The 26,262-nt window shown below is 41.4% G+C and overlaps 1 protein-coding gene across 1 annotated transcript in view; it reads right to left on the reverse strand.

Annotated features, from left to right (window-relative positions):
• LOC107126110 (neurobeachin-like) overlaps positions 1–26,262 on the reverse strand; it is a 600,691-nt gene that overhangs the window by 258,508 nt on the left and 315,921 nt on the right. The window contains 1 exon segment of the mRNA XM_015429619.1: positions 8,023–8,147. Coding sequence (XP_015285105.1) covers positions 8,023–8,147 — 125 coding nt within the window.

The following is a 26,262-nucleotide window of genomic DNA, read 5'->3' on the forward strand; positions in this document are numbered from 1 at the left end:
GGAGAAGGGAGCAAGACTCACAGCCTTAATGGCAGAAGCTGCAATTGGGAGTGCAAGTCTCATTGGTCGGCAACTGACCAAGTAAGCCCTTTTTTGATGCTGGGTATTGGTAACAATTCTCCCAGCAGCCGTCAGAGGGGTGGGTCCTATCACTCTACTGAGCAAAGTTTGAAGCCTTTCTCCAGCCTAAGGAGCCACGTTCTTTGGGAGGAAACATCACAAGTTGGAGGAAGGTTCCTTGGAGGATGGTTGGATCCACCCAGCAAATCCATCCAAGGCACAAGAATATCCCAGCACCATTACTTCTCTGTAATATGGATTCAGTTTCAATCTCATCCTTTCAGTCACAATTTCTAAATATCCTCATAATGAAAAGCACAAACTTCAAGCAAAGATTTACAGGTTGTTCACAGCAAAGAGAATAAGATGTGCATTTATCATACAAAAAGATGATCATACACCAGAGATTTTAAATATCTTACAGCAGCACATATTTAGGTTTAAAATAAAAACTCGGTCAATAATTGGATTAAATGGAACAAAAAATGAAAATGGGAGAGATAATGCTGTTTAAGTAAAGCAGAATGGTTTACATGCCTGTCTTGCATTGCTTCCTCTGAGATCATCACATTTATACTGAAGACCAGGCAAGAGTTATTTGATGACATCTGGAAGCCCTTTACCACTGAATACACATTTTTAAAGAGCTTGTCACTGTAATATCTAATTCAGTATCTACATAATCTCTGTTCATGAAACAGATGTCACTCCTTCAAACTTACAAAAATATATTGTCATCTTGTGCTTACATAGATGTTAAATGAACAAAGAATGTTAAATGAACAAAGAATGAGCTTCATGATCTTTTCCTTTGCACATGTGCTACAATGCAGTATAAAAATGGAACTTGAAACTAATTATTTCTTCGGACAAAAAAGGCATTATTAACTAGTGAAAAACCTAAGTACAGATGGGAATGCTTAGGTACATATTACTAAAATACTCAGTTTTATTCATCTTAATGTTCATGTGTAAACATTCCCATTTTTTCCATTCCAAATTACAAGAATGTAAAAGTGTGAGCACCAAAAAGTTTGCATTGGGAATCCTTGTGTGCAAAAGAATTAACAAAAGAGAACATATTATTTCTAAAGATGCTGAGAACTTAGATAACATGTTTGACAGGTGGACATGCAGTTTTTGATAGTTGCAATCACTTGTGAGCTGAGTTTTAGATCTCCTTGCCTCACAGCCATCTGACTCAAGCAGCATGCCAAGCAGCTTTGCAGTGGTACAATAGTTGTGGTGGTGGAGTTTCATTTCTTTCTGCCTTGGTACCACTTTTGTGCCTACCAGGTAGGTGAAATAAATTTCCTACCAGGGTCATGGAGAGTTGGGTCAGGTAATTAAATGAGACCGATGAGGTGAAAAACTATTATTGCCATGGGGATGTATGAAAACACACTTGTACATACTGCTGCAGATCCTCAGTTCGGAAGCCATTAATATTGATCAGACAGATACAAACATCAAATGGTAACAGTTTATTTATATATAACTGTTTATGTTCAGTCTTCATTGATACAACTGTGTGTGGAACACAGCGATTCAGTGTCAATAGGTATATATGTCAGGGTTAATGTACACTGTCTAGGAGTAGAAAGTAACTCGTTAAAGAGGCTCAAACTTCTCACAAGCAGCCCAACCTGCCTACCTAACAATTATCTCCTTGCTTACAATGGGACAGCAAGTGTGACGGATTTCACAGAAAAGCAGGCTTTTTAAAATGCTACTTATATCAGAGAGTCAGGGAGTTCAAGAATTAATCTTCCCCAGAGAGAAGAGCTTATGCGATTGGCTGCTCTACTCGCTCTCTGATTGGCCAACATCAGCTGAGAGAGGAAATAAAACAGCTGATCTGGAGGGAAAAGAGGTCTTTCGCTGTTTGGTATTTCGACTTTTGAGACACTTGTGGTCTTGGTCTGAAAACTAACATCTGAATCAGTAGCTAGAGGGTTTGGCTTCTGAGGGAAGAGACATCTGGGAGTCAGTGTTTTCTGACAGGCAATAGTCAGAAAAGTACTTCTATAGAAAGAAGAGAAACCCCATTGTCTTAAATATATTAAAACTGCTGTGAGGGAGAATTTAGATTCTCAGTCAGGAAAGCTACAGAACAGCCTTATGCAGACAAGGGATACTGGAGAAGGATTTGGCAGAAGGTCTGAGTAGTCAGAGAGAACTCTCATGCAAGCCAAATAGGAAAAGGAGTTATTGCTTCTTAGGGACAAGGAGAATAACTTCCTGCCAGTGAAAAGGGTTGGTCTATGATAAAGGGGAGAAGCTTCGACACCTCAGGAGTTAGTGAAAAGCTGTAATATCTACAGCAAAACCAGAACTCTGAAGAAAGAAATCTAGAAACTTTAAGCAAACACTGTCCTCCAGAAGAAACATTAATAAGAACTGTGTTAGTGCTGAAATATACTAAATAAAGTACCTCTCAAAGAAAGAATGAGAGAACCTTGAAACAAAACTACAAATATACTCTCTTGAATGTTCTAAGAATTCAGCTCTGTATATATTAGAAAGTTTTTTTACCTCAGCAATCTCAAAACCTTAACTATTCCTAATATACATATATTTCCTGCCTGTTTAATAAAAATTTTATTCTGTTTTTGAAAGTTAATTTTCCTTCAGTGACATTTCACAAGGGTTTATAAAACAGGGCAGCTCCGGTATTTCCTTCAAGATCCAATACTGGGTCTAAAGCCTAAACCAATATCTTAACAAGGGGGGGGCAGTTCCAAGTTTATATCAATAGAGAAGATATACATGCCATACTACTGTAAGGTGACTCAGACACTGAGGGGAACTGAAGTTTTGGCAGGAAATATCTGCCAGACAGTTGGGGAGATACAGGGGTCCATCATAGCAGGACATGAATTGAACCTGCAGGTGCCTGAGCATCCTTCTATTTTGGATGCTGACAGAGCTAGAATTATGAGTAAGCTAAACTACAGATTGTTGTTGTTGTTGTCAGGCATTCAGTCATAAGGGCCATACAATATGAAAGCCCTCTAGGTAAGAAAAAAAATATGACATCTAGCTTAAGCCAGCAGTCACTGCTCACCATGAATTATTTTTTATCATATAGGGCCTCTTAAATTAACAGAACTTAAAGCCTCGTCATTTATTTATTTAAAAAATTGTGCTGCCTCTCTAGGAATTTACCCAAGGAAACTTACAAAATAAAAACAATAAAAGCAAATAATTTAAAATGAATTAAATCAATCAATAAATTTGTTTATTATTTACTTATTTAATTCATTTGTACCCTGCCTTTCTCCCCAATGGGGACCCAAAGTGGTTTACAGTGTTTTCCTTTCCTCCATTTGGTCCTCACAACAACCCTGTGAGGTAGGCTAGGTTGAGAGTGTGAGTGGCCCAAGGTCATTCAGAAAATTTCCGTGGCATGAGTGAGGATTCAGATCTGGGTCTCCCAGATACTACTCCAGCACTCTTAACCACTACATCACACTGGCTCTCAGACAAATAAAATGATCTTGTCATAATCTGGTCCTGTCCGTTAGGTGGTGCGGATTTATGGCATTTAACAACTGAGGCACTACATTTGCGGGCCAAATGAACAAGGATTAAACTTAAAGCTGGTAATTATCTCTCTCCAATAAATCCATGTAACAAAACAAAATACTCCTTCCTATGCTCCAGGGTTCAGACTTTGTGCACAAATGAGCTATCTTGGCTCCATTCAATTGTTTGCTCCTATATGAATCTCCTTGTTATAGTAGATGTTCTGGAGAGTTGTATGTGTAACAGCTTTGCAGTTTAAGTTGTAAGGTTCAAGAGTGTTCCTGGCATAGCAACACAGTATAACTGTGACGGGCCTCTCCTGTGGGCTTGGGGGAAACCCACCAGTGGCCGTGGCGCCTGGTTTCTCTGTGGGGTAGACGATGCTGGGAGTCGGAGGTGGCTCACCAAAAGGAGCTGCAGAAGGACCTCAGAATGGCAGGGGACGGGGTTAATGACATCCCTCAAGTCCCTCTGCCCCGTGCCCCGGATACTGCTCCCTTTTCTCTCTCTAGCCGTCACCTTCGCAGTTTCGCTCCCTCGTATGCTGTTCCTCCCTGGTCTCTCCGAAGAGCTCCTCTTTTATTTCCCTCCTCCACTCCTAGCGCCGCCCCTCTCCCCCGTCTCCCTTCCTCCCGGCCTGGCCCCGCCCCCGTTTATATATACAGATGCTACCCAGGCGTCCTGGGTGTGGTCGCAGGTGAGCTGGCGGCGGTCCTGTCAGCCCTGGAGCCGCGCTGCTGGCACAGCTGCCTGGGTGTCCCGCCTCGCTTAGCCTCAGCTCTCCCTCGGTGGGGCCGGAGCCCCAGTTCCTGGGGTGGGTGTGACATGGCGCTCGCTGTGAGGGTCTTGCTCTGCTGGTGTTGCGACCTCTGTCCGAGCCGCTGGGCGTCGAATCACTAGGCCGCGTCTCCTTTGGGGGCTGCGGTGCCATCGCTTCTCTATTCCTCTGCTGCTGTCGGGGTGAGTCGGGGCATGGGTGCGTCTCCGGCGGTGGGGGGTCCCATCCTCGGACCAGGGAACTGGGACAATAACTGGCCAGGGTCATTTATTTATTTATTTTCCCCTGCCCTACCTCCAAGAAGCTCAGGGCATCTAACATGATCTCATCACAAGGTCACTTAGTGAGCCACCTGACAGAGTGGGAATCTGAACATCTGTCTCCCTAGTCTTAGTCTGACACTCTAACCACTACCACATACTGTCTATGCACTCGTATTCCGTTGTGACCGCCAGGGGTCATTTCGTAGCAAAAGAGGTGCAGGAGCTCATTACCATAACTTATTAGCACAACATATTTGCATATGCCACACCCCCTGACATCACCGGAAGTGTGTCAGAAGGCAATACCCACAGCTCAGGCTCCACTGAACTGTTTTGGATTGCTAGCTATTGGGGAGGGGGAATGCACAGATCTCACAGAGGAGGGAGAGCTTGTACTTGAAGGCGGGCCAGGGGGGGCTCTGCAACTTACCTGGCTGCTTCTTGCTCCTCATGGCCCGACTGAGGGCTGCTGGGAGCAGGGGGTGGGGCTTGTTGCATGTGCCCGCCCCCTGGGCTCCTTACTGCCGGAGCTCTGCTCCTGTGCGCTCCCACAGGAAATGACCCTTGGTGACCGCTGAGATCATCATACAATGCTTGAACAAGCTACAGAGAAGTTTGTGGTAGCTACCCCTCCCATATGAGACGCCTTGCACTAGAGTTTTTTTTTGCTGAAGTACAGCAAAAATATGCAGCCACTTGTAACTCCAGTTCAGCCTTATGGATAACTGCACAGAAATGCAGTGCTCCATATATTAAACTATATAAACACCTCCTTTTATGGATCAGAATGACTATTTGCTCTATACATTAAATGCCTTATTTTAAATAGCACAATCAAAATATTTTTTATGCTTTGTAGCATACAGGCCGTCAAGTCTTCTGAATAACCTTCACAATCATTTTTGTACTTCATATCATTAGCTAGCATCTGACACACCCTCTTGGAAACAAGTGCAAAAGTCACAGATATATCCCCACTTTCCAAGACTTTCCTGTTCCTTGATGATGGTGAACATCATATTGTAACTGTATACGTGTATTCACTATCAATACTGATTTAAGTCTATATAGAGTGCTCTTTTCTGCATCAAGGTCATAGCTTGATGGCTGCACAAGCTTAGATAAATCAGGTGTTAAGCAGGCACATCTCCAAGGAACCTAGAAATTCTCTCATCTGCAGACCTCAGCATATCTTATTATTTATTGCCAAAGAAATGACTGATTAATTTTGTCATCTTTGCTCTGTGTTTTTTGCTCGGCTGAAGCTGCCTGCCCTCGTCTGCAATGCCTGATCAGACCTATTTAAGCTGATGCCTTTGATCGTAGACACAGAGGAGCTTGCTGACTTAGGCTTTGCCTAAACATTCCTTTGCTAAAATGTTTATGCACAGACACCCTAAATGATAACTGACAGTCAATGCAGATAACAAAAACTGCTAAGGCATTTCCCACTATTATATGGATATGTAGAGTAGTATTTATGATACTAAAACTGGAGATAAGATTTTCAAAGCCTTTACAGCCTTTCACTTTCTCCACCATTTTTCACTTCGAAGATATTTCAGATCAATGAATCAGTGACTATAACTAAAAGACCCTTTCAAACAAAAGTCACCAGATTATTCACAAGTAATTTTTATTCTTAAAATTAAGAATAATTTTGTTATTTTGCTAGTTGGATATTTTAAAAAAAATCAAAACAACATTGATGAAAAATCCCTAATGAAAGTTAAGCCCTATGGGGGGGGGGGGGAATCTGTGCCTCCAGCTCTTTATTAATCACATTCCAGCACCAGAGGCTGAAAATACATCAAACTGCACCAAATCCTTTTTACATGACAACCTCATAAATTATGCAACTCATTAGTATCACCAAGAGGCATAAAAATAACATTGGTGTTAAGGATGTTTTCTTATGGAGTAGGGTCAACTAAAAAGTTTTAATATTAAAATCCATAAGCACAAGCCTTGAAAAAAGTACATCAAGGTAAAATTTGTGGGGTTTAATCTCAGCACAAGCTGTTTTAAATTCCTTCAGAATGTTGACATTAATTTTGATACCAAATGCTTTCGTACTGTAAAATGAAAACTTCATTCTACTGTGATTTCAAATATAACCAATAATAAGACATTCTACAATCCCCCCCACAGGCATCCATTACACGTTTCTTTTGTACAATCATCAAATCATAAAAGTTTCCTTATTATGCTAGAGGATGGCCGTCTTGCATTTTCAATTATTTTTTAATTCCACAATTTCCCAGTTCAGGACTCCCCTCTCTGTTTTAGGACACCTGGTACTCACTAAGCACACTGTGGTACGTAACTGCATAGCTTTGTCTTCCCTAACATCCCTACTACTTCTGCCCTTGCTCAGAGGCTGACTACAAGCTCCTTAGGAGCAAGAATATGCCGATGCTGCCGTTCTGTAAAGAGAGCAATCACTTCAAGCAGTGCAGACAAATATCATCATAAAATAATAAAAATCCTTAAAAAACGTAAATTTCTTTAATAATTCATCAGTATCAAAGCAAAAGCTTCACTGGTATTCACAGGTTCTACCTAAAGACGTCTAGTGAAGTAAATGAAATGAGTTGTAACATAGGATACTGAAAAATCTGCAAAGGACCACTAATCTCATGGAGTGCTGTTTCAAAACACAGGTGGGAAAATGTGCATTACTTTATAAATAGTACATTGTAGAGAAAAAATATTACAACTCACATCAGTGCCATCATATATATTAGAGGTATTTAACTGGCAGATACAGGATAAACTTAGCCTTACTTTCTAGGGATCCTGAACAATTCTATTTTTCCATCCTGGCCTGTCTCTGCCATTTTCTTCTTCCTAGGACTAGAAAATGGTCTCTTCTTCAGCAGTCATACTTCTCATCACCAGTGCAATTGGTCCAAATAAACCAAACTGCATATGGAGTTATTTGTAGTCTATCCATTCTATTCCACTTCTTCCAGAATAACACCTCCCAAGTCCTCCATATTCTCCCTTGCTATGCTCACCATTGTTGATGTATTGCCTAACAGGAAGCTCCCTTTATAGTAACCTTCACAGAAAATTCTCTTTGGGATGCTGCAGCCACAAAAGATTCTCACCTCTTCCATTGCTGAGTGGATTTCCACTGTACTCACAATCTTTATTTAATTTGAATACAGTGTCCACAACCCTTGTTTTTATACAATGCAGTAGCTCTGGGGAAGTTTTGGATCTCTAACCCTAAGTACACCGCAAGAGCGGTGCCCAGCTATTTATGACTACAATGCAAGGACAAGAAAGCGCTGACATACAAGAAGGAAATAAAAATATTGGATGATTCCCATAAGTATAATACAAACAACTCCCCCCTTTAGACAGTGAGCATACATAAGTACTGACCGTATTCCACAGCAGTTTTGAGCAAGGCATCTGAGTGGGTGGAGCCAAAAGCATTGCGAACAAACCGCCTCCGTCGGCGCAGATCATCTTCCCAATAATCTAACCGCCAGAAATCATGTAGTTGGCTAAGGAAAAAATCCCACAAAGATTAGTGTCTCTCAAACTGGCACATGGAGTCATTGGCTGCATTCAGAACCATCACAAACCATGGCTCATCATTACAGAAAGTCCACAAGCTTGCATGCTCCCACTTTCTCCGCTCATATGGAACTGAAAACTTCCACTTTACCAACAAGCCGCAATTTACAATTTTGTCCCGTGTTTGTTGGGAACATGGAAATCTTCCATTTCTGACTCATACATGGGAGGTGAGGGAAGGAAAGCACACAAGATCAAGCAATTTAACCCTCATTCTTGTAATAGCAACCCATGGTTTATTGTTATATCTGAATGCAGCTTGTGTCTTTCATTACAGAGTGATTCTATAAGACATTTGTTTGTTTGAGTTAATATAAGGAAAACAGAACAAACATTTATACTATGAAAATGTGTGCCATTCTCATACTTCCTTAGTTGCAGTCAAGCATTTAAAGATTCAGCCTCCATGTCTCAAAATGCTCTCTTTACCACTAAACATTAATCAGAGAGAGCCCATTAACAAACGCAGCATCAAATTACAAGTATTAATGACACAGCTTGCTTTCTTTTACAGTGTTTTTAAAAAGGATTGTAAATCATAGAATGGACCTAAGAGCAAATAGTTTGCAATTTAATGACTATGGTCCCTTAGCAGACTAAACTTAGAAGTATAAAATATTGCCCACTTGAATTTTGTGGAACTATGATTAAAATAATGTGCTGAAATATTCATTGAAATAATTCCCCATTGCTCCCAGCAACCTGAGAAAATTGCAATTTTATTCATTATTAATAACACTGAATTAGAGCTGCAAAAAATTCCACCATGTGGTAATTGTCTAGGTAAATTATTATTCCAACACCGACAGAGCCTTTGGATGATTTTATAGCTCCTAGCTAAAACAAGCCATTAACAACCATGGCCATCTGCATGTTTCATGCCTTTTCTGCATTCAGAACCAATATTAAAGTTTCACAGAATGATTCAGGTCATTGTTAATCCATACCCTACTGAAAATGCAAATGTGTGCATTCATTTGACATTAAATTGAATTTTGTTACTAAATGTGGGTTTATTGAGAATCTCAGTACTAAAAACAATACTGCCACCACCACCAATGATGATGGATAATCTGGAAAAGATTGTGCTTTATAACCCTGCCCTAGTACGTCAGAGTTCCAAGGAGAAAAAAAAGCTTTCTAGGATATAGTATGGTACATAACACACTTGCTGATTTAGTGGGGTTTGATCAGCACTGCAACACTTCTTGGCAGTACTAGACCTTCAAAAACTACCATCTAGAGAAAAACATGAGAAGGGCAGGGACGATGACTGATGCACTGAAGAGGCACTTTGTTGGTTTCCCAAGTACTGGATTCAGGAATGAGCCACCTAGGAATTTATTTCATTCTCTTCTTCCAGGCAGAACTAGATGTTATTTTGGCAAAAATATGGTTCCAAGTCCATGTTTGGTGAGATAATCGGAACATGGGGTGTCAGGGGAAGATTATTTGCAGGACGGGAATGGTATGTGGGAGAGATGCTTAATCTTCCCCATGTACAACAAATCTCCCCCAGGCCGTTTTCTTTCCTATCCTGTCTCATTTCTTGTTTTAGAGCCTAGATTGGAGGGGGGATTATTGATGGGAGTAATATAACAGAAAATCAGTGGTGGGCAAAGCACCCCTCGCATTTGTAATTCTCCACTAAAAGTGCAACTTTCTCCTATCATTACAAGAGAAATAAAGAGTTGGAAAATCCACGTCACAATTTTGTATAGCCCCTAAACCCCCACCCCTGGACGAGTAGCCATTTGAGGGTCAGAGGTAAGGATAGTTTAGAAGTGTCTTTTCAAACACTTTCGACATGCTTCCATCCCAGCAGCTGAGTGGCAGGATAGCAGCAGACTGCTCTGTTCTTAAAGATAATTGGGTTTAATCCAAGGAGACTTTCCTGATGGGTGAGATAGATTGTGCCCAGCAAGCCACTTTTTAAAATGGAGGTGTGGAAGACATGATCATACTTCTCCCAGCTGCCCTTTCTGTTTCCACTCACCTAGTCCCCTTCCAATCACCATGCACATAGGATTCAATAATTTCTGACAGATTAACTTCCATCTAAATATACCTGTACAGTGTTTTGTACTTCTGTGTTAAGTAGGGCCTGCTTTAAATTACAGCACTTACAGGATTCTATGATTATCAATTACCTTTACACTTGTGAATAAATAATGAAACACAAACAAAAATTCAACAACAAAAATCAAGGCAATACATATCATTAATGGCATTTTTTACCCCTCTAGACAATATAAAAGTACTTTGGCTTGGAAACATGACAGATTCTGGGACTGGTGTTGCACCTTTGTTGAACGGGACTGCACTTCCCCAAGTTTGCAGCACGGGAGTGTTTGCAACATGGGGCTGCTCATGGATGGTAGCTGTGGCCAGGATACCTTTAGATACCTTCTGCTGATTTACCAGCTGAAACCCTTTCTTGGCAGGAGAGATTTGGCTATGAGTACGGACGCTGAGACTAGACTACTGGACTACTCAATGCATAAGGACATTGAGACTGGACTACTGTAACACAATCTATGTAGGGCTTCCTTTGAAGAGTGGTCAGAAATTGCAGCTGGTCCAAAATGCAGCTGCCAGAATGCTGGTAGGAATAAACTGCCAGGAGCATATTACCCCCCTTTTGTGCAATCTACACTGGTTGCCAATTAGTTTCAGGCTCAATTCAAGATGCAGGTTACATTCTTGAAGCCCTACATAGTTGAGGACACCACATCTCAGGGATCATCTTCTCACATAAGACTTGTACGAGCATTAACACCATTACCAGAACCTCATATCTGCATGCCCCCAATTATTTGAAATACAGCAGGTGGCTGCAACAGAAAGGGCCGTTTCTAAAGCATCACCTTAGCTCCAGAATTCATTCTAGAAGCATTTTTTTTAAAGTTAGTTCTAAAAGAAGGACTGCTAACCTATATTCATAATTATAGACACCACTGGCAGGGAAAGATAAGGTGCTGCTAGGGCTGCCAGCCTCAAGGTGGGTCTGTAGTTTGCCTACTATCACAACTGACCTCCATACTACAGAGATCAGTTCCCCTGAAGGAGATGGCAGTTTCACAGGGCAAAGAAACTGAAATCGTTGAGTTGGTTGTCCTCTGGTATACCATGGGAGAAACTGATTATTGCCTATACAGCCACAGGCTGGGTAGGATTGAGAGAGGCCTGGGACTATTGTTGGCTGGTGTCCTCCTATAGGTCCTATGCAGTGGATTTTTATCCTTATTACTGGGGGGGGGGTAACCTTGAAGGAGAGCCAGCATGGTGTAGTGGTTAGAGAGCTGGCCTAGGATCTGGGACGCACAGTTCAAATCCCCACTCTGCTGTGGAAGCTTACTGGCTGACCTTGGGCCAGTCACACACACTCAGTCCAACCTACCTCACAGGGTTGTTGTGAGGATAAAACAGATGAGAACAGTATAAGCCACTTTGGGTCCCTAGCTGGGGAGAAAGGCAGTGGTATAACTGAAATTCTGATTCTTAAAAATTGATCTCAATTCAAGGTGCTGGCCATCATACAGAAAGCCTTTCAGGGCCTTGGACTCAAATATGCTGGACCACCTCTCCTCCACCATGACAACTTTCCTCATTTGAGCAGTGCCTTCTGCAGATGTCACCCTGCATATGGGCCAAGTCAATAATGGCCCATACATTAGTGTTCTGTGTAGTGGCCCCTACTTTGTGCAATGCCCTGAGGAGGTCAGGAAGGCGGCCATACTTCTAGCATTCCACAAACTATGTAAAACAGAATTGTTCAGGAAGACATTTTTATAAAGGTGATAGGGCTGTATTGTAATGGAATGGTTCTCAAGATGTTTCAATGAAAGGAATGGGTCTGTGGACTTTACTACTGTGTATGGCATGTAATCTGTTGTTGTATGCATTACCTTGCTTGTTCTCAGTGCATTGTATTTCTGCTTATGTAATATCATTTACTGATTGATTCACATGTCATGTTTAATACTTAGGTTTTGTTTAGTTTTCTGCTTTGTTTGAGAATTCTGCAATCCCAGTCCTATTACATTGCTTATTAGGTGTTTAATCCAGTTGATTCACATAATCTGCCTTAAATCTCAGTGAGAAAGGCTGACCATAAATAAAATAAATAGGTTGAGTAGAACATAATTGGATAGCAGGCAGTTATAATGGCACAAATATTTAGACCCAAAAGGGTTAGTATGATATTTAGAACACATGCACAAGCCTACATATTGGGACAAAAAGGCAGGAGAAGTAATAAAAGTCAGAAAATGTAAATTTAAAATTTGAACTGTGGCAGTACTAATAGACCTCAGAGAAAGAGAAGGAGTTGGAGGGATTGACCTTTGACCCGGATATGACATCCCAGAACATGGCACTACATACCCAATGAGCTCCCTCCTCAGACTCAACCTCTAGGCACCTTCCCCAAATCTCCAGAAATTTTCCACATCAGACTTGGCCCTATGTATGAATGTTCCTTAATTTGCTAAGGCTGCTCTAATGATTCCCCACCCCTAGCCTCCAACTTCTCTGTCATTCAATTTTTTCTTTTAAGCATAAACTTCCTTTTAACTTCAATGAGACATGTTTCTTTTGGGGACTGAAGGTAGCCTGCTAGTGTTTATCTTCACTTTTTCAGAAACAGCTTAGAACAACAGAGTCCCCAGCCAATTGCCTTCTATTTCTGGGAAACTTTGATGTGGAGAAAGGAGAAAATTGTTAATATATGCCCTAGTTTAAAGTTTCTGCAAACCTATGAAATCCGAGCTTCCAAACACCACAGGAACCATGTGTCTGAGAGCTTGGAACAAAGGATTATATAAACCAGTGTTGCCTGTCTTTGGAGTAACAAATATGCAATATAGTGCAGAAGACCCTTACAGAAGAGGGATTTATTTGGTGTATTGGTCACCCAGTACACAAGAGCATGCAGCTGGATAGCAGCAGCTTCTATTACTCTACTAAATATCTGCCTAATTCTTCACAGCTTTGTCTGAGATTAGGTATAATGAAACAAAAACTCTTCACAGTTTTTTCTTGTTCTGTATATTCTGAACCAGTGCCAGGATGCAGTTTTGGAGTGGACCTGTACTGGGATTTAACTGTTCTGGATGGTTGCCAGACCACAGCTGGCAATTCCAGGAGGAATCAGGGGGGGCAGGGCCCAGTGTGCTTATGCTACTTCATGCCAGAGCATCCCCTATGTCACTCTCAGGTTTTTTTTACCAAAAGTAATGAAAGTGTGCTGGTGCAATACCTGTGTGCCTTCCTTTCTCCCTCCAATTCCTCCAGACAGGTGCCAGGCAGATAGTGACAGGGAGGCCTCCTGGCATCCCTAGGCTGCACTCCCCTTGAAGGAACAGGTCCATAGTCTTGGATTATTCTTGGATCCTGGCCTACTGCTGGATAAGCGGGGGGCAGCTGTGGCCAGTGGTGCCATTTACCAACATCAACTGGTTAGCCAGCTGCAGCCTTTCCTGGGCAGGAAAGATCTGACCACTGTGGTGCATGCCCTAGTTATATCTAGATTAGATTACTGCTATGTGCTCTGAGCTGTTTGGAAGGGCGGGATATAAATCCAAAATAAAAAAAATAAAAAAATAAAAATAAAAATAGAGCCACCCTTGAAAATTACTCAGAAACGTCAACTGGTGCAGAATGTTGCAACCAGGATGTTGACTGGACTGGGTCATAAATATCATATCACTCTAGTCTTAGCCCATCTACACTAGCCCCCAGTTGGTTTCCAGGTGTTGATGTTGACATTTAAAGCCCTACATGGTTTGAGACCTACACACTTGAAAGAGAGCTTACTCACTTATGAACCTACCCAACCACTGTGGTCATCTTCCAAAGCCTGCTTCAAGTGCCCTTGCCTTCTGAGACTGTGGGTGGCAACCTAGGAGAGGGCCTTATCAGTTATGGCATCAAAACTCTGGAGGTATCTCTCCAGGGAGACTTGGCTCTCTTGCTATTTTCAACCAATGGGTGAACTCTTCTTTGTTTCACTGGGTGTTGTCGCAATGATCCCTCTTCCAGCCCAACATTTTAATTGTTGTTTTTAAAGTTTCCGTATGTTTAGTTGAGCTCTCATTTTAATTGTTTTAATGATGTGTTTTATTGGTTTCAATGGTTTTTAAGATGTGATTGTATTATGCATATTTTTAAATTTGTTAACTGCTTTGGTGGCCTTTATGAAAGCAGAAAGGAGGGATATACATTTTGTAGAATAAATAGATAAAATGCTTAGTGAGGGGAAGTAATATAAAAGTGAACATTCAAAAGATAAACTTTTCTTTAGCATCTGATCCTTCCTGCCATACTTTCTACTGCCAGTTAAATTTGAGTTAGCCTTGCCCTTATACTGTTACGGAGGCTTCTGGTCACTCTAACTTTTACCAGTTTTATATCATACAGCTTTGGGAAATGGAAAGTGGGATTTTTGTAGGATATTTCACATATGGTGATATGCGTAGGCAGGTTCTGCATGTAGCAGGCTACAATATATAACTTTTTTATATGAATTAGAAACTATGGAAGTAAATGTATATATTCAAGTAGTCCTGCTCACAGAATCTGTTCACCTCCTTTTCACAGTAGATGCTCTGCACAAGCATAGTCATTTATGAGCATAGGTAGTCCACATTAAATGTTACACAATATCATCTAGACCAGGGGTGGCCAAACTCGCTACGTTAGAGCCAAGCCACATACAATAAACCTCAGATGCTGGAGAGCCGCAAGACATGAACAAATATTTCACACATGTTTTTATTTTTAAAAATATGCAAATTTGCTTTTTATTAACATTAAATGAAACTGCCAAAAATAAAAAGGGGTGAAAACAGATATTGATAATGATATTTATTTGTCCAATGATATTTATTTGGTTGCTAATGATATCTGTCTAAGAGAGAGAGAAAAAGAGAGAGGTGGAAAGAAAGAGAGAAACAAAGAAAGCAAATAGATGGGAGGGAAGGAGAAAAAATATGCCTCCCCATTGCTTCACCAGCTGCCCTTTCACAATACGTGTGAAAGAGCCACAAGTGGCTCCCGATCTGCAGTTTGGCCACCCCTGGCCTATACCAATGCATTCTCCTGCTGTATTAAAGCCTACGCTTAGATCATGTCACTATCTTCAGTCTGATGTGGAAAACGGTGTGAGTGAAATCTGTCGAAAATAAATTTTTATAATTATATAAATGAACAAATTCCAGAATCTTCCCCCATCTCTCCTGTGCTCCCCAGGATCTGTGTAACAGACATGTGTTACACACACACACACACACACACACACACACACACACACACACACTAAGAGAGACTTGCTCCTTAGGAGAGGTCGGCATATTGCTGTCACTGGCTAGTACAAGTAAAGCATTAGCCAATGAAAAATTATATGCTCCCAAGAAGGTCCCTTCAATCTTAAAATATGTTGAAGAAAGGAAATTTTAAAGAAGGAAATCACTCTCATCACAATTTGATTTAAAAAAAAATAAAAACCTATAAATCGTAATGACTTCCTTTGAAAGAAAACCAAATTAGTAATGTGAAACATGTCCTAGTCCTTCATTGCTCATTACATTCACATAGTAGCCTGTGAACAATCAGATCAGGAAACCTGTTGCTGGCAGAAAGTTAAGAGGTGCTGAAATGAAAATGGAGAACTGAGCAGCCTCTCTTAGAAAATGCCTATCTGGTTTTCCTTTTTTCCTTGTGAAACTGAATTAGATATGTCTTGTATTTTTCTCAGACTTGCTTTACAAAAAAGCTAAAACTGTGCTTAGATAAAATATATGGAAATTACATCTCAAAAAGAACTACATCCAAAAGCAAGTGAGATATCAGGTAAGTCTAAAAGCATACAGTACCCAGATGTTTTCAAGGAAGGTGCAAGAAACTTTGTAGTTGACATTTATGGAATAAATGTCACACCAGGGATAGACTGCACTTAACCTCCATCAGTTAGCAGTTGTCTTATGCATTGAAGCATGAGGGTTTAATATTCCTTAAGAAAAGTTATCCATTCTTATCAATGCAAAACTCATTCATATAGTGATTCTTTCCATTCTCTTTGCTTTAATGATATGCTAGGATGTTATGCAATGAATTTATTTTCTGAACATTTTAAAACGCAATGACTCCCTTTGGTACAACTCCTCTTCACAAACTGAAGGAGGAACAAATATTCATTTGTGTGCATGTCTATCTGAATAATCTCAGTGCGCAGATTTTCCAAGCATCTAATAATTTTCAATAATTTTAATAACTTTCTTCTGAATTTCAAGTTTTTGTGTGTTTATATAATGGACAAAACTGAATTATTGGTAAAGAATTTTTAAAAATCACCTTCTTAACTCTTTCTGCAAGTTATATATTTTGTCCACTGCTGCAGAACAAGCAGAAATATCACTTCAAAAGAAAGGTATATTCTGAACCCCGTAATTCATAGTATAAATGGGAATATTTGTAGCATCTGTTGTGTATGATCAGATATTTTCATAGGCATCTACATGCCATACAGATGGAGTATCATTACTTAGTTTTTAAAACATCTTTTAAACACCTACATGAAGCTACTGAGCGAGGTCACCCAGAGATTGGGGCTGACACATCTGCTCTATGTTGTGTTTCCAGCAGATCCCAAGGAGGCTGTGGAAACTGTGAACAAGTGCCTAGATGCAGTTTTGGGATGGATAAGGGCTAACAAGCCGAAACTTAATCCCAACAAAACAGAGCTGCTACTAGCAGGGAGGACTTCCCAGGAACCGAGATGTCTCCTGTTCTAGATGAGTTGCACTTCTCCTCCTAAAGGAGCAGGTTCGTAGCTTGGGAATGCTGCTGGACCCAAGGCAGCCTGGTGTAGTGGTTAAATTGTCAGACTAGGATCTGGGAAATCCAGGTTTGAATCTCACCTGTGCCATGGAAACTTGCTGGGTGACCTTGGGCCAGTCACACACGCTCAGCCTAACCTACCCCACAGGTTTGTTGTGAGGATAACATGGAAGACAGAAGAACTGAGTGAGCTGCTTTGAATTCCCATTGGGGTGAAAGGTGGGATAGAAAGTAAGTAAATAAATAAAATATTAGATAAATAGATGGCAGCCTTTCCTCCCAGCTGAGATGGAGGAGGGGTGGCAGCTTTCCCATCTATTACTACATATGCTCCCCTGTCTCAGCTATCTAATATGGCTTCAGGGGGGTCCTGCATACCAACCTTACTGGGGACTGGGAGGTATGATGGTGGAAGGGGGAAAGTTACAGAAGGTTTCAGAGATACAGTTATGCTTGGAATTCTAACCTCCGTCCCATCCCTAGACATGATGGTGTACACAGTTCTGGAGTATCTCCCACTTTGTCACTAATGTTATGCAATGCCAGATCAATAAAGTATAAGATTGCCACTATCCATGATGTTATATTGGATGGCAGCTTTGATCTGGCTTGTCTGACCGAGACCTGGTTGGGGGAGGATGGTTCAGTTTTTCTGTCTCAGCTAACCTATCCAGGGAATGCAGTTCTTCATCAGTCACAAACTGGGAGACGAGGAGGTGGTGCTGCAGTTCTCATTTGAGATTGTTTCTCCTTTTGGAGTACAAGAGATTGCTGGCACTGAGTTCATTTGCCTGGTGTGGGAAACCAGGGAGCGTTTGGCTATCTTGCTGGTGTATCATCCGCCCAGCGCACCAGCAGATACCCTGCTGAGGCTGACTGAGGTGATCTCAGAGTGGGCACTGCATTTCTCTCAGCTGATAGCACCTGGGGATCTCAATGTCCACACTGATAACGCTGTATTGGGTTTGGCCTCAGAATTCACATCTGCCATGGCAGCATTGGGATTCTCCCAGTTTGTTTCGGTTCCCACACACAAAGCAGGCCATACACTGGATTTGATTTTCTGTGCAGGGATTGATATGGCAACCATGGTTCATGGAGAACTGGTGCCATGGATGGATCATTACCTCCTTAAGGCCAAGTTGAGAATTGTGACTCCCCTCTGCTTGAAGGGCTTTTTTATGCCCAACTGCAGAGACGTATGGATCCAACGGGTTTCCAGAATGCTCTGTGGGTTCTAGGTCCAGGCTCTGTTGGCAATTCCCTCTATGCTCCAGCTAAGGACTGGTTTGTCAGTCTTTGGACCATTGATGCCATTGTTCCCCGACACCCTCTACAACCTCCCTCTCTCTTAGCTCCATGGTATACCTTGGAGCGAAGAGAAATGAAAAGGTTGCTTAGATGGCTTGAGTGAATCTGGTGATAGACCCAGGACAAAGTGACAAGAACACAGCATAGAGCCCAATTTAGGGCCTATGAGATGGTGGTGAAGGCGGTGAAAAGATCTTCTTTCTCTGCCTCCATCATGTCTGCTAGAATATGTCCAGCACAATTATTTAGAACAGTTCGCTCCCTGATTTCACCTAATGTGAAACCCCAAAATGATAGCCTCTTAGCTATTTTGCAGATAAAATCTTGGAACTCTGCCAAGAGATTGCCACCTGTTTGTAATACAGGTAATGCACCAAGGGCTTCCGTAGCCTATATAGGTCACTCTTGGATGACTTCTGCCCGCTCTCCCTGATGGATATGAACAGGATACTGGTGGCTGTCAAACCAATGATGTGCCCCTTAAGATCCCTGGCTGGTTAAATCTTGCTGTGATGTGGTAGTGGGCCCCCTGAGATTGTGAATTTGTCTCTCTCTCAGGGCCACTTTCCTAGCTCTTTAAAGGAGACCCTGCCTAGTCTGACCTATTTTGAAGAAGCCTTCTCTGGATAACTGGATAACTGGATCACCTAGTCTAGAATTTGCCTTTTATGGGGAAGGCAATTGAGAGGGCAGTAGCTGAGCAGCTCCAGGAATTCCTGGATGAAACCTCAGCATTAGGTTCATTGCAGTCTGGCTTCAGACTGCACTTGTGGCACTGGTTGATGACTTTCAATAATGGACCGTGGTGGGTCAGCACTGCTAATTTTACTAGATCTTTTAGCAGCATTTGATATGGTTGACCACCTGATACTGATTAACCACCTCATCTCCCTGGGGACACAGGATACTGCACTTCAGTGGTTTTTCTTGTTTCTGTGGGGAGGTCTACAGAAGGCTGTTGTCGGCAGCAAGCGTTCACTTAGTATGCTACTTGTTTATGGTGTTCCTCAGGTGCAATCCTGTTGCTGATGCTATTCAACATCTATATGTACCCTCTGGCAGATCTCACTGAGGTTGTGGAGTGGGGTGCCATCAGTACACAGATGATTCCATCAGTAGTCTCAGGGTATGATTGGATACCTCGCTCTCATTTGATAATGTTGCTTCAGGCAGGTGCCAGCATTCATGACTTTACCTCTAGCAAATAACTTGAGTTGGTTATCAGAGGCAGGATGCCAGAGTTTAATAAACAAGGTCCGTAAATTACACAAGCATTATCTGAGCAGGCCAAGCTCAGTTTTCTGAAAAGCAGAACAGCTGCAGATCGGTGTACAAAGGAAACATGTTGAAGCCACACTGAAGAACTTCTATGCTCCAAGCCCTATGTCTTGCCTGCGAGAGCTGCTTCACGTCTTCTCTGGTGATTTTCCCCTTTCCTCTGCAACCGTCAGCTGATGTTGAGCTTGGAGGCAGGCCGACCTTCGTCTGGACTGTAAATCCACTCTACACCTGCATCAGCATTGCTCTTGTGGACCTGGGGATCCTGGAGGAGATAGAACAGCTGGCTAACCCTGAACTGTTAGCTCAGGGCTGGGGGATGAAACCTGCACCTCACTACCTCCTGGCTGTGTGTCCACAGCAGGCTGTGATATCTGTCTGGTTGGTCAGCTGGTAGGCATAGAATCCAGTTGTTCCTTATCAGAGGAATCAGAACTGTCTTCAGGGTCTGGCTGTTCCACAACAGAGAAACAGGTGTCCAACATTGCACAGACTCTTTTACCATCTACGGTGAGCCTACCAATTAGTGCTCTACCTGTCTTGTTCTGACCTTCCTACAGTGATCCATGCCAAGGTCACCTCTCACTTAGATTACTGTAATTTGCTCTATGAAGGGCTTCCCTTGAGGCTGCTTCAGAAGCTTCAGGTATTCAGAATGCAGCCGCCAGATTGTTGGCTGATGTAACCTGGGATGCACATATCTATTCTGTGCTGTGGCAGCTCCACTGGCTACCTATATATTTCCAGATCAAGCTCAATGTGCTGGAACTCAACTTTAAAGCCCTAAACAATCTGGGACTGTCATATCTGAGGGACTGGCTCTCTCACTACAATGCCCTTCGTACCCTGAACTCATCATTGCGCAACTTGTTGGTGGTGCCAGGCCCCTGAGAGGTCTGCTTAGCTACCATAAGGCCAAGGGCCTTTTCCGCCTTTGCCCCATCCTGGTGGAATGCCTTGCCAAATGAGGTTTGAGCCCTGTGGGACCCTCTGAAGTTCCGTAGGACTTGCAAGTCAGTCTTGTTCAGGGAGGCCTTCTGATCTGGTTGTGTTGATCCTCCTAGAACTTACTGATTTCTTTATATTTTATTGTTTATGAATGAACAGTATCTGATTTTATGATCTTATATATTATGTACTTTTATATCCAATTGTTGTTTTATCATTGTAATCCACCCTCAGCCTTGGGGAAAGGGCAGACTAGAAATCTAATAAACAAATAAATAATAAAGCAGTGACCAGGGGCAACTTTCATCTTTTACAGCAGATGAACAAGCCAGCGTCCTAGTTTTATTTTTCTCTAAACTTATGAAATCTGAGATTCCAAACACCACAGGAACCATGTGCATGAGACCTTGGAACAAAGGATTATATAAGTCAGTGGTGCTTGTCTTTGAGGTAACAAATATTAGTATGTAATATATTAGAGAAGACCATTACAGAATGGGGATTTATTTGATGTATTGGCCACCAAATACAGAAGACTAGGTAGCTGGATGGCAGTAATACTATTATACTACTAAATATCTGCCTAATTCTTCACAGTTTTGTCTGAGATCAGGCATGATGAAACAAATCAGCTATTCATAGTTTCTCTGGTTCTATATACTCTGAACCAGTGCCTTGAGTGGATATGTCTTTAGCTTTATGAGAACTGTAGCTTTATCTGAAAAAGACAGAAATGCTACTGGTAAGAGGAATGTCTGAATTAGGATTTAAGGTGTCATCCATTCTGGATGGGGGTGCATTCTGGACTCAGATCTTCTGTTGGATAAGCAGGTGGCAGATGTGGCCAGGAGTGCCTTTTACTAACTTCAACTGGTTAGCCAGCTGCAGCCCTTCCTGTGCAAAAATATATTTCCATGGTGGTGCATGCCATAGTAACTTCTAGATTAGATTACTGCAATGCACTCTATGTGGGGCAGTCCTTGAAGACTGTGTGGAAGCTACAGTTGGTACAGAGTGCTGAGATTAGAATGCTGACTAGAGTGGGCCATGTTATATGCTGATGATGCAGTGCTACCTACTCTCACATAAGTAGGATTGAAATGGTTAATATCTCACTTTCTAGATAATTGTGAATTAAACAAACTGACCTTGAATTTTGAGAAAACAAAAAAATCATGGCTTTTGAAAAAGCATGGAGACCTTTAAAATGGAACATAATAGGTAACTGGATTGAACAGGTCAAAAGCTTTAAATATTTAGGAGTTCTATATCACCATAGTGCCAGGTGGGTTACACATAAAAAGGAAATGATAAAATCTGTAAATAGTAGTGTTCCTGCGATTACTCGTGGTTTTTTTACACCAAGGGTAACCAATATACCCCTGCAACTATTAGAGTTTTTAATCATAAGATCCGTGCTAAACTGTTTTATGGAATCCCAATCTGGATCATGGTCCTTGATAAGGAAGTGGAAAGGATACAATCCACTTGGTCTTCCATCGTGTGTTACTTATGTGGCCATTTGCTTGGAAAGTAACTAAAGACTTCTAAAGATGAAAGCTTGGATTTTAACAATTAAATTCTGGCTACACCTCCATTTTAAGAACAACTATTATAATAGCCTTTTATTTCATATACTGACTGATTCCTACTCATCCATATGGCTAAATAATATAGAAAAGAAAATTAGTTCAATAGGGATTAGCCTTGATTATTTATTTCCTTGACAGAAATCTCAGCCTATGTCTTGATTAAACAAAGACTCCTAGATATTGAGATGCTTGATATAAGGAACCTGGCTAAAGGTAGTTGTTCACCCATGAGGTTGGGGATTTCTCCCCATGGTATTTTCTTGTTTAACTGTCCGAAATTATTGTAGAGCTTATATGTTAGCTCACTTTAATGTATTGCCTTCTGCAGTACTGTATGCAAGATTCAAAAAATCCCATACTCTAATAGGCTCTGTGCTTGTGGATTGCGTGAAGTAGAAAGCCCTGAACATGTTTACCTTAATATTCAGTCCTTACTTATTGAACCTTGGCTGCGAGATCAAGAAGGGCAACTGATGAAGGGAAAATTCTTTTTCTGTTATCCACTCAAAATCCAGTGATTATTGAAATTGTGCACAAATTTTTACATCTTGCATCTAAAAGGCAAGAAATGTATCTGAATGCTGTAGTTAATGAATGATGGTTGTTATTTGGGTGTGGCTATGCTAATAAAGGTAGTGAATGATCGATTGGCTAGAGTGGGTGATAGGGACCATATTACTCCATTACTTGTGACATCTACACTGGCTCCTAATCTGCTTCTGTGGTCATGATTCCTAAACTATGGAAGTCCCTCCCCCAGGGAGATTAGGCTGTGTCCCTCTATCATTGTCTTCTGCCAACAGGTGAAGACTTGTTTGTTTCATTTGGTGTTCCCTCACTAACTGTCCGTGTGTTTTTGTTTTTATTTATTTAATTTTAATTAATTATGTTTTAATTAATTTATTTGTATATAAAATTGTTTGTATTTTAAATGCTTTTTAATGTCTGAAATGTTTTAATGCTTTTGGTTTAATGTTTGCTGCCTTGGAGACCCTGAACTGGGTGAAAAGGCAGCATAGAAAAGTTCTAAATCAAATAAATACATTTAACATTTATAAGGAAAAAATGTTCTGCTAGTAGTTCTTCAATCACATAATCAGAACCTTTTGAAGTTTTTAAAATGTGTAAGACGCTAGGACAACCACTCTTATGTAACAAAGGCCTTTTGTTTACTTACTTAATTAATTATTTTACTGTTCACTTGCACTACTAGTTGGGAGATCACAGCCAAGTTCTGAATTCAAATGCCCTGATAAACTGTAGTTTGATTAAACTCTGATTTAGAGTGATATTTGAATCCTGGCTGCACCCACTAACATTGGTTAAGAGGAAAGGCACAAATCATGATGCTTAGCTAGTTACAAACCACCTTGTAAATCCTGGTCTGTATCAATAAACACAGCTTTGTGATTGGTAACACAGGCCCCAGGGCACAGAGATGCAGTACAGTTTCACACACACTAAATAATGCATTTTCAATTCACTTTCAATGCACTTTGCAAATGGATTTTACTGTGCGAAATGGCAAAATCCACTTGCAAATGGTCACTGAAGTGGATTGAATGCATTATTTAGCATATGTGAAAGCGCTGGTAGACTGGCAACCACTAGTTACAGTCGACTCTTAACTGGTGGCAGAAAACAGTGTTTCTCTAGAAGTCTCTGGTTAGTACCAGTCATCTGTTATTACAATTATGGTCAGTTCAATGAACTATGGTTTACACTAAATGTGATTAACCATGATGTTGATGAGATGCTGTAATGTCAGGCTCCTACAATTTGTTACAATTTTATTGTGGTTTTAAAATTATAGCAATTTAAATAGTATAACCTGTTCTGAAGATCCATTAACGGATGGGAAAGCAGGCCATAAACGTAAAAATAAAAACATTCATAATAATACTACCCTTCTCTTAATTCCTAGCATACATTTTACCTCATATGTTGTTCAAGGCACAGAATTATAAATAAATTAAATTTCTCTTTCTTGCTATTCTTTTATGAAGTTGTGTTTAATCATCTTAAGAGTCTGATACTGTCATAGCCCAGCTGGTCTCGCAGGCTCCAAGTCCAAGTCCAAGTCACACAGGCAGGAGCAGGTCAAAGGAATGTTCACAGCATAGTCAAAACAGTCCAAGGTCAGTTGTTACAGTCAGAAAGAGTCCAAAAGCAGAGTCAAACTGGTCCAAGAGTCACAGGAGTAGAGCAGAGTCAGGAGCTGTGGTCACAGGATTCACTGTGAGGTGACGTGTTGCCTCCGCAAGTTGGCAACAACTCACACCCAGCTTTATGTAGCTTTTCCCTAACTAGTCTTATCTGCAGCTGGCAAGTTAGCAGGGCTCCTGTAATGACTCATCTTGTTGCTGTCGACGAGCCATTAATCTTTTACTCTGTGTTCTTGCAATTGCCTTCTGATCTTAGCCCTTCTTCTTTCTATGAGGGGGGGAAAATCTGGGGGAGTCGTGAGTGCCTCTGGAGGTACTTGCTCCCCGACTTCAGCTGGCTCAGTATTATCTGACTGGAATTCCTGAGTGTCCTCTACTATGAAGTCATCTTTTGCCATGCTGGACTCAGGCTCAACTTCTGAGGAGTACTTACTCACACTGAGCTCCAGTTGCCAATCAGACTGGTCAGGCTGCAAGTCAGACTGGTCCTCACGCAGGCTGGGCTCAGGCAGCAAGTCAGAGGCTGGCTGCACCTCACACTGAGGCTGGTCCATGACAGATATTCTGATAACCAGTCAACCAACTTTCACCTGCAGGGGTGGATTGGCTGTTAAAGCCACTGGGAAGATGGCCTGGGGACCACCCACTGACTGGGACCACAATAACCTAGGGCTGCCACCCCCCTGGCAGAGCAAACACCAGCCCAAGGAGAAGGGTAGGTGCCACTAGGGATAGGATGAACCAGGCCAGCTGTGCCAGGGCAAGAGACAGGACACTTTCCCAGGGCGATCTCTCCAAAATCTGTCCCTGCTCATCTGTTCATACATGTAGTACATAAGAACATAAGAACATAAGAGATGCCAATGTTGGATCGGGCCAAAGGCCCATCCAGTCCAACACTCTGTATCACACAGTGGCCAGAAATACCAGTGCCATCAGGAGGTCCACCAGTGGGGCCAGGACATTAGAAGCCCTCCCACTGTTGACCCCCCCCCCAAGCACCAAGATGACAGAGCATCACTTGCCCCAGAGTCCCTATCTATACCTTGTGGCTAATAGCCACTGATGGACCTCTGCTCCATAGTACTCATTTAGCCACTGCAATCACAGGAAAATTACCTAACTACTAAATTCAATAAAGCATAAAGGTCAATTATTTTCAATGGAATTTGGATCAGAAAGATTGTAATTTACTGATTTTTTTAACCTAGCTCCTCTCTTCAAACCAGACCCTATAGTACCAGTCTGTCATAGTGATATTCTTCTATGACAAAAAGGAGCCAGGATTCTTTGGAATACAAAGTACCTAATACAAAATACCTAAAATAAACAACAAATATTTAGAGTTCAATATATCTGTAGAATTGTTGATTAATATACTACAGACAATTGATAACAAAAAGACAGTGCTTAAAAAGAGCAAATTGATGCCAGGAGGAAAGATGAAAATTTGTAGAAAGTACTAAACTGCTCTATACCTCAGTAGTTCTATCACAATTGTATCTTGTCCCTTCTTTAAAGACCTTAGGGTCCCCCCTCCTCCCATTTTATTTATTTAAAACATTTACATACCACCTCTTCAGAGACCTGCTCAAAGCAACTCACAAAATAAAACAAGATGTACCTATCAGAACATAAAACCAAACCATTAAAAATCCAGCCAATAAAAAGCCACATCATAAAAGCACATCATAAACATGGGGAATAAAACCTAAAATAAGTCCTCAGGATAGAAGCATATGGTAAAAAAGATAACCCCATAGTTATAAGTCCAAGTAAAAAAGAAATGTTCTTGGTCTAATGCCTACAAAGACTAGGGCAGCTACCAAACAAGCCTCATGGAGGATGGTGAGGTGATATCATTGAAAGAGCCCTTTCTCTCATCTTCCCCCACCTCATCTCTGCAAGTG

Source organism: Gekko japonicus, unplaced genomic scaffold (genome assembly GCF_001447785.1).
Source record: "Gekko japonicus isolate JY-2015 unplaced genomic scaffold, Gekko_japonicus_V1.1 scaffold429, whole genome shotgun sequence".
NCBI lineage: Eukaryota > Metazoa > Chordata > Lepidosauria > Squamata > Gekkonidae > Gekko > Gekko japonicus.